Source organism: Cebus imitator, unplaced genomic scaffold (genome assembly GCF_001604975.1).
Source record: "Cebus imitator isolate Cc_AM_T3 unplaced genomic scaffold, Cebus_imitator-1.0 Scaffold446, whole genome shotgun sequence".
NCBI lineage: Eukaryota > Metazoa > Chordata > Mammalia > Primates > Cebidae > Cebus > Cebus imitator.
In genome coordinates, this window is record NW_016107761.1 from 1629481 (window position 1) to 1644610 (window position 15130).

The 15130-nt window shown below is 39.2% G+C and overlaps 1 protein-coding gene across 1 annotated transcript in view; it reads right to left on the minus strand.

Annotated features, from left to right (window-relative positions):
• Positions 1–15130, minus strand: part of LOC108291166 (probable maltase-glucoamylase 2) — a 124983-nt gene that overhangs the window by 85144 nt on the left and 24709 nt on the right. The window contains 6 exon segments of the mRNA XM_017511348.2: positions 4039–4156; positions 6981–7062; positions 8317–8430; positions 11556–11654; positions 11741–11872; positions 13997–14122. Of these exon segments, the coding sequence (XP_017366837.1) occupies positions 4039–4156; positions 6981–7062; positions 8317–8430; positions 11556–11654; positions 11741–11872; positions 13997–14122 (671 nt within the window).

Here is a 15130-nt window from a genome sequence, read left to right on the forward strand (position 1 = left end):
AAAAAAAAAAAAAAAAAAAAAAAGAAACAAGAATCTAATCTCTTTTGGCTTTCAGCTTAGAGGTGGGGGTAATTTTATTCCTGGTTGGCCCACTGTCCCCAAACTATACTTCCATTTAAGGTTGACCCACATATTTACCAGACCTATGACTTCAGTTATCCTGATGTCCAGATTCCATTGAATGAAAATCTTATCCATTTTTTGATTCAATTCTGCCTCACACCAAAGACCAAGTTCTGCTTATCTCCACTGTCCTCTGGGAGCATAGGCTATTATGCCAGGCCAGAGAAATTAGAAAGACACCTATTATTTACTCAATCATAATTACCTTTTAACTATTAACCATAACTATTAGAATATATTTACCAACCCATTCTTGATTTTATACCACTTTTACCACAAGGAGTCACTGGCAACAAAGCAATTTGAAATTTTCTTCCCCTCCTCCAACCCTTTCTTTCTCTTTCTTTCTCACCCTGACTATTTTTTCACTGTTTCCCACTTCTCATTCTTAGATAGAAGCACCTAGGAATAAAAACATATCAAAAAAGGAGACTATGGGAACATCAATCCAAATCTCTCATTTCAGAGATGAGGAAACTGACTCTTATTTCTCTAGTTTATTTCTCAGGAAAAATAGAATGAAAGAAAAAAAGACAAGGAAAGAGAAAATAATGATATCAGAAACATATGTCCTTTTTCTTAGAGCTTTTCTTTTTTTTTAACCAAAATACAAACTTTTACATTTTCTGGACAAGAACTCTCATCTGGACCATCTAACATAATGCAAAGTCATGAGGACAAAATAGTGCTGGAAAATAACACTGACCCAGTCTCTGCCCCTAAGTTATCAGGTCCCGTGGGTGCTGGGCCCTGTCCTTCCTCTTTCTCTCAGGCCAGGCATTTATCCAGCAAAGTGTCTTCGGCACACACACTATTGGTCAGGCTAAGGATAAGGGGTGACTTTGCCCTCAAAAAACTTAGAGTCCAGCAGAAAGAAAATGAGCATCTAAAAATTGAAACCATGTTTTTTTGCATGCTAAGCATATTGGAATATGAACAAATGTATTACAAAAAAAAATGGAAAACAATCTTTTCCTAGAATGATACTTCCATTTTCTAGAACTGCCAGTAAAGTTTCCAGAATTTATATCTGAGGTGAGGTTTTTTAGATAAGTATATTTTGCAAGATGGACAGGGTAAGGAAGGACATCTCGTGCAGGGTAAATAGCACATGAAAGGCATGAAATAATGAATAGCACTCGGATTTGGGAACAGCAAGAAGCAGCAGAGATGAGAGAAAAATCATAAGAAAAGGTTAGATTATAAAGTATCTTACAGGTTATGCTAAGTATTTGGCTGTATAAAAAATAGCAAGCCACAAATAACTTTACACTAAAAAGAGAAATGAGCAAACTGTGCTTTAGAAAGATCACTTTGTCAGGAATGTATAGTAGTGCTTTCTAAATCTTAACATATGCTCAGTACACCCAGGTATCTTGATAAAATGCAGATTTTGATTCCTAAGTTCAGGGTTGAGGTCCAAGATGCTAATAGTTTCTGGTGATGCTGATGCAGCTGTTCCTTGGACTCTGCCTCAAGCAGAAAGGGTAGAGGATAGGTTATTGGGAGATAAGGCTAAAGTCAGGGAGATTAGTTCTGGGGCTAACGTAATGATTTATGTGAGGGATGATGATAATCTAATTAAGAAGTATCAATGGGGAAATAGAGAGGTGGTTACAGAAATGATTAAAAGTAACCTCAAAAGGATCAAGGACTGATTGGATGTGAGGGTACAAAAGGCATAAAGGATGGTGCCAAGCTTCTCACTTGGGAGTCTGGGATATAGGGATGCTGTTGCTACCAACCAAGATACAGAATTTAAGAGTTTCAAAAAAGATCAGCTATAGTGGGAAGATGAGGTGAAAGCAGGTAACAGAGCCAGGTAAATGGTGCTCGAGGTACTACACTGCAACCTCCACCTCCCAGGTTCTAGCGATCCTCCTGCCTCAGCCTCCCAAGTAGCTGGGATTACAGGTATCTGCCACCACACCTGGCTAATTTTTGTATTTTTGGTAGAGACGAGGTTTCACCATGTTAGCCTGGCTGGTCTTGAACTCCTGACCTCAGGTGATCTGCCCGCCTCAGCCTCCCAAAGTGCTGGGATTACAGATGTTACCCACGGCACCCAGCCAGCAGAGCAATGTCTTAAGAACTGAAGGATCCGAGTTTAAAGGAATGGTCATGACCTCGAGTACCAGAGAGAAAGAGATGTCAAGTAAAAAAATGACTGAGACAGGTCCCATAAGCCCATCAAAGTCTCCCTGCCCCCATCCCCACAACAGTGCTCTAGAACACCAAAACAGGAAAAGAGAAGCTGAGAAACACAAAGATGCTCTTTCCTAAACCACTGGAGGATCCACCAAACAGAATCAGCTTAGACTGTGCAGCTCTTCCAACACTTTAGTTTTCCCATCTGTGCTGCAAATTCAAATTAAAACCTTCTTAAGCCTGGCTCCAAATTTTCTCACTCGCTTAGGTATAATGATTGTATTTTACCATCTTCCACAGAAGAAACTGTGAGAAGGGGAGCTATTTCTCAATTTACAAAGTCACAAGTAAAACTCCACATGACAAGATATAAAGGATGTAATGGTTTGCAGAACACATGTGTCTCCTTGGAAGACTTTCATAACGGGTGGTGGTGGTTGGGATGGTGGTGGTAACTGTGTGGTGGTGATGGTGATAGCAGTGGTAGTGACAGTGGTGGTGATCACAATAATGGTGGTAGTGATGGTAATGGTAGTGGTTAGATTATGGTGATGGTGTTGAGTAATGATGGTGATGGTGGTGGTGGTGATGGTAGTTGTGTGTGCATGCGTGTGTGTGTGTCTTGGGGCAGATGGGAGAATTATGAGGTAGACAAGCAGGACATTGGGAAGGACATTAGAAGAGTATGGTGTGCATTTCCAGATAAATAACGGTGTAGGATATAATAAATTCCTCTTCAAAGGGTTCAGCCTGTAAATTGTTAAGTACAATGAGTTCTGAGATCCTCTACAAAGAACCAATGTATCAGTATGTTCAGCTCCCCTGTTCTTTGTTCTCCATTTGAAAATATAACTTCCTGGTTTTCTTTGCCCTTACCCTAGTCTCAGTAAACAACTTTCCTGTCAGTTCTAATCAGTAGTTCACATCTGTTCCCCTCATCTCCTGCTTTGACCTAAGTCTCCTCTAGTTACCTGTTCTGTAACCATCCTTCCTGTCAAACTGCTCACCCTACCACTCTGGCTCATACCCCTGCTCCCTTTAAAATAGCCAATCGGAATTAGAGTAGACTGTGTGTTCCAACTATAGCCAATAGGGGAACAACACAACAGTAGGGGCTAGTGTGTCAGGGATAAGAACCCCTTCCTCTCCCCTGTTTGGGTGTGCACTCGCCATTGCTCCATCCATGAGATGCACCCTTATATAGAAGTAAAAAGTGCTTTGCTGAGAAAATTTATATTCCAGTGCTATTTCTTTTGTGGCACCAGAAATTTACATGTAACAAAAGGAAATACAGGTAACTTTAAATTTCAAAAAAAATGAGTAATTTTCAGTATGAGAATGTCCCATACAAATTTAATTTGGTGTCCAATATTTTTATTTGCTAAAACCAAGCAATCCAAGTGCATTTAGTAAAAGGATCTGAGAGAGCTGACTCCTAGCTGAGGACTCTAAATGCCTTATATAATATTGCCTGCTAGTATCATTGAGATAAACTCCTTAGCCATAAGCCAGTCAAAAATAATCCTGTACAGAAACCATACAAATACTCTTACAGAGTATTTAAGAGGTCCTCTCCTATAAGCCAAGAGTTTATAGGAGAGGACCTTGGTTTATAGGAGAGGACCTCTTAAATACTCTGTAAGAACAGAGTTTTGATATTTCTATAAATGCAAAAAATATTTGAACAATGTTACTTATAGAACAGAAGAAAAACCCTCCACCTCCCATCTCCCCATATCTGAAATTAGGGGAAAACCAAGTCCTTACGAGTCTGTGGCTCTGGCCATAGAGTAGCCATAAAAGCTGTGGAAGTCATAGTGAAGGCCCCCTTGAAATTCCGTGTCCATGCAGAGGGTTCTTGCAAATAGCACGCGGTCCAGAACTCCTGGTGGGAAATACTCATCAGTGAGGCACTTCCTCATCAACCATCTTTAACAAAAAAGCCACCCAATTATTTTCTTCCTGATTACTGTTCTTTCCCCACCAATCTCCACCTGACTAAATCTGTTCCAGATTTTAAATTCTATCCTAAATGCTATTTCCTGCCTGGGGCTCACATTGAGCCCTCCAAGGAGATGGATCATTAAAATTAATCCGCATTCCCTCAAGCTCACAAAGAATCCTGGTGAGTGGAGGCAACTGAGAAACTTGCTCAGAGCAAAGGCAGTGGATCTGAGTTTAAGTATAAAGCATACAATGTTTATCTACAGATATTTAATCAAGAGAAATTGAGTGTAAAATGTATAGGTATGAAGGTAGAGAAAGGGAATTTTTTCTTTTTTATTATACAAACCTCAGTCACACTTAAAAGAAAAATAGGGGCTGGGCATGGTGGTTTACACCTGTAATCCCAGCACTTTGGGAGGCCAAGGTGGGTGGATCACCTGAGGTCAAGTGTTTGAGACCAGCCTGACCAATACGGTGAAACCCCATCTCTGCTGAAAACACAAAAATTAGTCAGGCGTGGTGGCATGCACCTGTAGTCCCAGCTACTCAGGAGGCTGAGGCAGGAGAATAGCTTGAACCCAGGAGGCAGAGATTGCAGTGAGCCGAGATCATGCCCCTGCGCTCCAGCCTGGGTGACAGTCAATCTCAAAAAAAAAAAGAAAAAGAAAAAGAAGATGTGGCATTTGGGTAACTTGATGTGTAAATACTCAAATCCTGCATGTGAGAATTCTTATTGTTTGTATTTTCTCTTCCTCAAGCCTAAAATGGCAAATCTTCTCTGCCACTTCGTCTCCTTGTGAACTCTTCACTGTGGCCATATCTGCCTTCTTTCACAAAGTCTTGCCCATACCTAGGACCTGAGTGTGAGGCACAATTCCAGGAAGTGGTGGAACCAGGAAAGACTGAGGTTTTTTCTTACCCAGTGCAACAGAATCAAGGTTTGGAGTCGGAAATGAAGTTGCAATGGAAGATGGGAAGAAAATTGTATTTCTCGCACAGCTAAATGTGTGGCATGAGATTGACAACCACTTCAATGCTCTTTCTCATGCTAATTAACGTTCACTATGCAATCCTGGAAAGGGGTGGGGCTTCCTGGCTATGGGCAAAAGTGGCCGGTCATATGTGAGCAGACAAAATGCTGGGGGCAGGGAGTGGGGTGCCCACCAGAAGAATTAGAAAGTGATAGGACTGAGGTTTTCTATAGGAAAAAAAAAATCGAAAACAAAATTTCTTTTTGGCCAAAAATAGAATTTAGAGATTAAGAGAAAGAAACCTGATAAATCCAGAGTGGAAAAAAAGTAGGGGAATACAGACAGAGCAGAAAAGAACAAAGAATAAGTTGAAAAAGCAAACAGTGGATTTTGCAAGAGGTCAAGACTTCCTCCAAAAAATTATTTACTCTTTAAGTGACCAAAAGGAGTTAAAGAAACAGCTATACCTTGGTCTCAGGGGTAAGTAAAGTGGGCAAACCAGAATACACTGGCAGAAGCTGTTCAGATGCCAAACAAGCCAGGTTCTCTTCCTGGACGTGTAAGGAGATTATGGTCTGGTGCAGTGGCTCACACATGCAATCCCAGTACTTTGGGAAGCCAAGGCAGGTGGATCACCTGAGGTCAGGAGCTTGAGACCATCCTGGCCAACATGGCGAAATTCCATCTCTATTAAAAAATACAAAAATTAGCCGAGCATGGTGGTATATGCCTGTAGTCCCAGCTACTTGGGAGGTTGAGGCAGGAGAATAGCTTGAACCCGAGAGGCAGAGGTTGCAGTGAGCCAAGATCATGCCACTGCACAGGCAACAGAGCAAGACTCTGTCTCAAAAAACAAAAAAGAAGATTATAACTTTCCTTGAGGTTAAGCTGAGCCTATGTGACCAGACTCTGTCAAAGGAATGTGGGCAAATTGGGTATACCTCCCTTCCAGGCCTGCCCATAAAACCTTCTCCACCCTCTCTCTCCCTCACCCAGGAACCCGGAAACAAAGGTCTCTGAGGAGATGGGAGAACTAGACATAGATCTGAATCACCACTTGGATTCTAGTCACCCATCCCTCACCAGAGTATGATGTGAGTAAAAAATAAACGAGCATGATGTGAGCAAAAAGTAAACGGTTATTGTGTTAATCCACTGAGATACTGAGGTTTATTTGTTGCCACACCATAGTCTATTCTACATTGTGCCCCCACCCCACACGTATTCTTTCAAAATCAGAGACTGGAAAATTAACCTTGACTAGATATGGGACCTATAAATAGGACATTGAATGAACCACTGATGCTTTAAACCGTTGCTAATGATCAGAGAGAGGGAGGAGGGGAGGAAAAAAAGAAAAAGGGAAGAAGGAAGGAAGGGAGAGTAAGGAGAAAGGAAGAAGGAAGGAAGGAAAGAATAAAGAAAATTACAGATTTCAGTTTAAGGTAATATGTATCTTAAAGTGTCCTGAAATTCTCATAGATTTTAATACTGACACCTGCGGGACTTGAGGGAAAAGAAAAGGATGCAAGCATTGTGAACTCTAGACTGGAAGGGCAGCCAGGAGGGGTAGCCAGGCTCAGACTCTGTCACATTGCCCTGAAGTTATGACAGCAAAAGAGTAATCAGAGACCCAACACTGCTGCAGAGACTTCAGCAGAGGAGGGTTCAGGATGTTTAGGAGACCCCTTAGACTGGGAAGTGAAATTGCTCCTGACCACACTGAGGATTACTGAGGGGGTTTTAAGCATGGCTTATGCCTACATCATTAGCAAACAGGTGAAAACTTACCAGGAGTAAAAGGAGGAAAGTTGAAGATGTTTGATTCACACTGATCAGAAGCTTGATGTAAGCTAGATACTTCATTCATTTCCTTCAAAGACAGAAAACACACAAAGTATAAAATGCTATTGATCTACATTTAGCTGTTGAGAAACGCTTACTGAACTATGAGCCAGGATATCTGGGTCTCTTATTAACTGCTTTCTGGATTTTAAATAATAACCCTAACTTTTCCTGCCCTCTGTTTTATCTTTTATAAAATTAAGTCACTGTATTAGGTTATATATTTGTAAGGTATGTTCCACTTCTAAATGACAGTGGGCACATTTTTACCTTTTATAAATTTAATTCAATCAGCTAATTCAGAAATACCATTTCAAAGGTTTATCCTCGCCTTACAAATTGTGAAGATTTTATTGTTGTTGTTAAGAATGTTAGACCGGGAGCCATGGCTCACATCTATAATCCCAGCACTTTGGGAGTCCGAGGTGGGCAGATCACCTGAGGTCAGGAGTTCCAGACCAGCCTGGTCAACATGGTGAAACACCGTCTCCACTGAAAATACAAAAATTAGCTGGGTGTGGTGGCAGGCACCTGTAATCCCAACTAATCGGGAGGCTGAGGCAGGAGAATCGTTTAAACCCAGGAGGTGGAGGTTGCAGTGAGCCAAGATCATACCATTGCACTCCAGCCTGGGGGACAAGAGTGACACTTTGCCTCAAAAATAAAAAAAAAAGGATGTAAGATATACTAAAATTTCTATAGTTCAAAGAACAATAAGAGAATGTAATTAAGATCAAATCTATTTTTAAAAAATAAACTCAAAATAAGTGATGTCTAATCTTGGTAACAATTTTTTTTTTATCGTTGCACGTCTTATTCATCAGAGTCCTTCTGAAAATGACTGGTTCAATGCCTTGAACATTGGCGCTTAGAGAATATTGAAGAAATGTTGTTCTTCCATGAAAAATACAAGACCCTCATTAAATTATTCTCTAATGTTAATTTAAATTTTTATGAATCCATGCTACAAAAAATACAATTATATCTTTTAATAAAACAGTATTTTTAAGCTGACAAACAGTTAATGGAGAAAAAGCAAACCATGACCATGAGAAAGCAAAAGACTTTATCAAAATGAAATAACTGTTGATCAAAGATACAGGATAAGAACCTAAAGCTATTAGGAGCCTAATTCACTGGATATAGACTCAGCATTAAGTAAAATAATTTTAGTACTAATATGTAAAGCAAACTATTTTTATTATACATCGAGATCAAAATTCATCTGAAAATTTGGCATATCTGTTTCCAAAGGAAATTTGATTCTGCAATAATAACTTACAATCCACACTCCATCAAAATCCAGACGATTATGAAAGTTAAGGACCTGATCTGTCCACCACTTGGTACACTCTGGATTGCTATAATCGGGAAAGACTGTGGGTCCCGGATATCCCTAGGACACAAAGAGGAAGGCAGTAGTGATCAGTTTGGTTGAAGGTTTTTTACTTTTACCAATGGTGATTTCTTCCACTAGGAGCCCCATTTTCCTTGTCATTTCAGAAATAAAATTTGTGACTCCCCCAAAACTAAACAATAAAAAAACTAAACTAAACTAAATAATAAAATACATACAAGGAACAAATGGAAGAAACAATAAAAACAACTGAGTAAATCAATGAAAAGCCACCATATGTCCTTTTCTATGCAAAAGAGAAGTAAAAAAGTACAATTTCATTATTTCAGGTCAGTTGGGAGACAAATTGTTTAAAATATTAGAAAGTCTATATAACATTTTTAAAGAGAATGAGCTTTTTTCAAGCATTGTTAATTAAGGGTTACATAAAGTCTACTTTAAATGATTATGATTATAAATAATGTGTTGATATTTTTGGCATACAAACTACATTTTATAAATGATTAAATGCAGTTTGTGCTTTCCACTCAGGTCAATTGTTTTTATTCTATCTCCCTTTTCTGTCTGTTCCTATCAAACAGTAGATTTAACTATTTTCCACAACAAAGATATAACCATAGCCAAATTTTTGAAAATTCTGAATTAAAAGGATACTAGTTTTTGTGAAACGTTTTTGCTCATTTTCCTGATAAATTTATAGGTTGTAATTTAGGAACAACTTTACAGTCTGGAATATAATGAACACATATTTTAAAATGTGGATAATTTTCAAAACTCAAGATGAGAGCTTGAAATACCCATGGTAATGGATGGAGCTCCTGGCTCTTTGTTTTAGGTAATGGGCACAAATTAACAATTAGATGTAACTTTGGCACCCCAGGAAACAGGTGGTATCACAAAACAGTCACCTACAGCAATATTCAACCTGGAGCAGGCCAGCAAACTTTATTCAACTAAGTGCATTAAAAACAAACCACTTGCACTTCCACTACTGCTGTCTCTGCCACTATCTCATGAAATGATTCATGCCATTCATTGGTCAATGAAGTCAACCATCTAATTAGATCCTTGTAATTATTTGCAAGTTCTTAACTATATATCACTCAAATACGAGTGCTATTGAAATGACTCGTGTGGATAAAATTTTAGGTGAGCAAAATAATTTTTCTTTGACTATGGACTCTAAATACAGTATACACATATAGGCTTATCTAATATTTTAGAAATTAGCTTCTAACGAAACAGTAAAAGCAAAGACTTGTGCAGAAGGAAGAAAACTTTCCTACTGCTTCATGAAAAGTTAGAATCAATGAAAAAAAGTAAATAGAATTAAGCATCGAAAAAGTCAATGAAAGGAATTAAGTGAGCAGAGTTTGGTAAAAGATCATCCATAACCCTGAAAAGACAGTTGTGCCATCAAATGTTCTCACTTATCAGTGGGTGTTGAACAGTGAGAACACATGGACACAGGGAGGGGGACATCACACACCAGGGTCTGTCGGGGGATGGGGGGCTAGGGAAGGGATAGCAGGGGGTGGGGGGATAGAGGAGGAAGAGGATTAGAAGAAATACTTAATGTAGATGATGGGGGGCGGGGGGATGAATGCAGCAAACCACCATGGCACATGTATACCTATGTAACAAACCTGCATGTTCTGCACATGTACCCCAGAATTTAAATATACTACTAATAATTTTAAAAATAAATAAATAAAATAAAAAGGAAAAATAAAATATCAAAATGTTACGGTGGATGATAATTAAGTGATGTTTGATTTGATAATTATAAATAATATGATTATAGCTATCAATATAAAAACTATAAGTGGATTCTTAGTTAATTTATAAATTTACTCTTGCTAACAGAAGAAATAAATAAATAAAATTTTCTGTGAAACTCTAAAAAAAGAAGAAAAGACAGTTTTGCAAAATAAACTACTTAGGAGCAACAAGATCTGCAGTCACGTGAATTATTTCCTTTTTTTTTTGAGATGGAGTTTCACTCCTATTGCCCAGGCTGGAGTGCAATGCAATGGCACAATTTCGGCTCACTGCAACCTCCACCTCCTGAGTTCAAGTGATTCTACTGCCTCAGCCTCCCTAGTAACTGTGACTCCAGGCATGCGCCACCATGCCAGGCTAATTTTGTATTTTTAGTAGAGATGGGGTTTCTCCATGTTGGCCAGGCTGTCTTGAACTCCCGACCTCAGGTGATTCTCCTGCCTCGACCTCCCAGAGTGCTAGGATTACAGGCGTGAGTCACCGTGCCCTGCCTCATGAACTTATTAGATGAAGCACCGATTCGAGTAAATCTTACAGAATCCAGTCATCTAGTGCTGACCCTACATATAATTGAAATTGCCTATTTAAAGTACTCTCAGAAGTTTAGTTATCCTGAATATAGGCTACTGCTCAGCCTATTTCAATGCCTGAGACTGCTACGTTAGAATCAAAACTGTGCTCTATCTATAGGTCTTGTGTAAATTTAAAATATAGGTGGGGCACAGTGGCTTACACCTGTAATCCCAGGTCTTTGGGAAGCCAAGGCAGGCAGCTCACCCCAGGTCAGGAGTTCAAGATGAACCTGGCCAACATGGTGAAACCCGGTCTCTACTAAAAATACAAAAATTAGTGGGTGGCATGTGCCTATAATCCCAGCTACTCAGGAGGCTGAGGCAGGAAAATCACTTGAACCTGGGAGTCAGAGATTGCAGTGAGCCAAAATCACATCATTGCACTCCAGCCTGGATGACAAGAGTGAAACTCCATCTCAAAAAATTAAAATAAAAAAATAAAATACATTCACTGAGATGAGTTCCACATTAATCTATGAGTATCTTGTTATATTTTTGTGGTTAAATTTATTGTCTTAGGAAAGAGAAATTTGGAGGTGGGAGGGCTTTAGGTAACTACTTTTTCTTCTAATTACATATTGCTTCTCAATTATCTATGGTATCAGAGGATCAAGGGATAGCTTTTTAAATCCTTCAGAATTTTAATCATTCTACTATTATATCTACCGGCTTAAAATAGTAATAAAAGAAACCTCTAAAGCCATGAAAAAACAGTAACAATATTGTAACCTTTCTTTCACCCATCTTCATACCAAAAGTACAAACTTTGCAAAACAATCATAATTTACTTTGATTTTCTTAAGAGATTACCTCCCCAGCAGCAGTGCCATTGTTCCCCAGGATCCACACTCTTTTCATGCTTCCATTATCATAAGGCTCGTAGCTAGAGTCTTTGGCGATGCCAGGATTCTAATAAAGAAATATGATATAAATATTATTTTTATATTTTTTTGCACTGTGAAAGAAAAAATAAGGTAACAAGTGTTTGAACATACCATAATAATTAGATATTTCTGACCATTGTCATGTAACTCCTTGACAAAATCTGAGAGACCAGGGTAAGCATCTTCATCAACAGTGAAATCCTTCTTTCCATCCATGTAGTCTATGTCAGAGTACTGGACATCCTGAAAGAGAGCTCTGGCCAATTAGAACCTAGGAAAAAGCACTCTACTGATGGAAAGTATTACAGCTCTGGATCCTGACCATTAAAAATGAAGTCATATTTCCTAATGATCTGGGAACTACCAGGGGTTGGCTATGTCTTAGGAGTAAATAAGCCATCTTTGAAAGACGTGATTGTTTTTTGGTTGCAATTTTACCTCCTTGTCCTGACAGGTGCATGACATAAAGTATTGGGAGGATTTGAGGGCAGGAATTGCATCTTGTTCATTTCTGTAACTTGAGAGCTTGGATCCCTGACATAAAACAAGTGTTCTTTAAATGACTGTTTGAATGAATTATAGTATTAATGTTACAACTGTGTACCAACTTAACTCAAGCATCAAACCAGAATATATCATACAAGGAGAAAATGATCTTTTACCCTATGAAAGTGTTAGAGTAATGATTAACAATGATCAATGACAAAAAGATAAAACCTTACTCAGCTAAATTCTCATGCACACATTTTTCCTTGTGTTTGCATACCAGCCTATGAGGAGCAGGTGTTATTCTTAGTGAGCAAATTGAAATGTGAGGGAGTATGTGCACTGAGAGGTGCAAGGGGCTGATGAGGGCTTTGGGGACAGGCCCTTTGGCTTCAGATGCTTTTTTCCCCAATCTGCCACCTTCCTCAAAGACAAAAGAAGTGTTCTTCTAAGTATTCCTCACATATCATACAGTAGGAGTCTCTACCTTACAGGCCTGAAGGAAAATGTGGCTTGGGGCCTGTTGCCCAATGTAGCATCCACTGTTCTAATACTGGACAGTCATGTAGGACCCAGGTGTCCTCCACAAACACAGATAGGGAAAGGTTTTATTTATGGAAGCCAATTCTTCCTGGAATTGGGTGTTTGCAGATAGCAGATATAGGAGAAGTAAAATTAAACACAGTCAATGCCCCTTTAACACCAAAACACACTGACCATCTGTTTTCTTACAGGAAAAATTGATACCCCTGCCTGCCCTCATCACTATTCAGAGAGGGGATTGAAGAACCCTGAAAGAAGGTCCAAGTCATTTTATTTCCACCTGTACAATCTTCCTTCGGATGTTATTATACATACACACACACACACACACACACACACACACACACACACACACATTTTTGAGACTCTGTAACCCAGGCTGGAGTGCTGGAGTGCAGTGGTGCAATCTCAGCTCACTACAACCTCTGCCTCCGGTTCAAGTGATTCTCATGCCTCAGCCTAATGTGTAGCTGGGATTACAGGCATGTGCCACCACACCTGGCAATTTTTTTGCATTTTTAATGGAGACAGGGTTTCATCATGTTGGTCAGGCTGGTGTCAAACTCCTGATCTCAAGTGATTCACCCACTTCAGCCTCCCAAAATGCTGGGATTACAGGTATGAGCCACCATGCCCAGCCAACACTATATTCTTGCATTAAAGTTTCAAAATCCCAAACAGCTTCCCCAAATAAGTTGTTCTGATAAATTCATTAGCCACATGTTATGCATCTCCTGGAGAAAATGATCAAGTATTACACATTTAATAATTATCTTCACTTACTGGTGGACATTGAACATCATAAATACTGATATAACCATGAAGGTTTAAAATTAGAGTTGTTAGATCTGGGAGGAGTATACGAGGTCACCATGAGAAAGTCATTTACTGTAAGTCATTATAATCATCAGCTCTTGCTACTCATGTCAACTCCAGTGTTGCTTTCTCTAATAACATAACAGCTATTAGATGATGTTCACCTTCTGTGCTAGATGCTTTTCATGCACGATATAAGGCATTTCTTACTACAAGAGCACCAAAGTTAGTCTTACATTCTTATTCTATAAAAGTGGAAACTAAGACTCGGAGATTTTAATTAATTAGCCAACATTGCTATGAAGAGGTAAAGCTAAAATTCAAAGCCATATCTATCTGACTTTATTAACCGTATACTTTTCATAATCAGATACATAACTTAACATGCAAATTTCGGACAGCAAGTGTGCCTGTCTATCAATCTATTGATTTACCTACATTTCTCCTAATAAATTGAATTCAATGAAAAAAATAAAACTGGGAAATGGTGTCAAATGCATGGTAAAAGAAGTTCCAACTTACATACGGTATCTCAGCTAAACGATTTCGGCTTACAACTTCTTTCAATTTGTTGATGCCACCATAATCCCTGCGACTAAGCTGGAACCCAAGACTCCAATAGGAAGGCAAGAATGGCCGTCCAACAAGCTGAAAAGATAAGTAAGTAAGTGTCCAGGCCCAACACTGGAAACATTAGCTCCCTTTCATTTTCTATGGTTTCCAGAGCTGAAAACGCCAGAGTTAAGAGTAATCTTCTAGAATAACTTGTGAAATCCCACAATCACATCCTTCTTTACTAAGTACATAAATGTATTCCCAACATCAGACACTAATAAGATTTGCAGAAAATGTTTCGATAATGGTGTCATCTTACAGGAAAGCTGGTAACATTCATTATTCTGTAAGTGTTTTTCTGAGTATATGTTCACAGTGTGGCAAGGACTAAGAAGGGCATTTGGAATACAGTGGCACAGAGCAAACACAGCTCCTGCCCTCGGAGAACTTAGAGGAAATAAATAAATGTCTAATATAATTTCTGATAGTGGTATGTGCAAAGAGAAAAGGAATAAGAATTTATGGGATTAGGATTAGGATTACAGGCACACAACACCACACCCAGCTAATTTTTTGTTTTTTGTTCTGTTTTGTTTTGTTTTGTTTTTTGAGTTGGAGTCTCGCTGTTGCCCATGCTGGAGGACAGTGGTGTGATCTTGGTTCACCTCAACCTCCGCCTCCTGGGCTCAAGTGATTCTCCTGCCTCAGTCTTCCGAGTAGCTGGGACTACAGGTACATGCCACCATGCCTGGCTAATTTTTGTATTTTTAGTAGAGGCAGGGTTTCACCACATTAGCCAGGCTGGTCTTGAACTCCTGACCTTGTGATCTGCCCACCTCAGCCTCCCAAAGTGCTGGGATTACAGGTGTGAGCCACCGATCCCAACCTCAAGTTTCTTCCTTTTCTGTAATTTGAGTCAAATATAAATAGCAAAGTTTATTCAGGTAGTTCCTTTTCACTGAATTTTAATTTATTGAATGAATAAGCTTTGCTGATTTGTGGGATACATGAATGGACTGCGAGTTACTTGAAAGTAGGATGGTGTCTGATTTCTTTTTGCATTTCTCAGGCCTTACACAGAGTCTCTTTGGCATGCAGAAA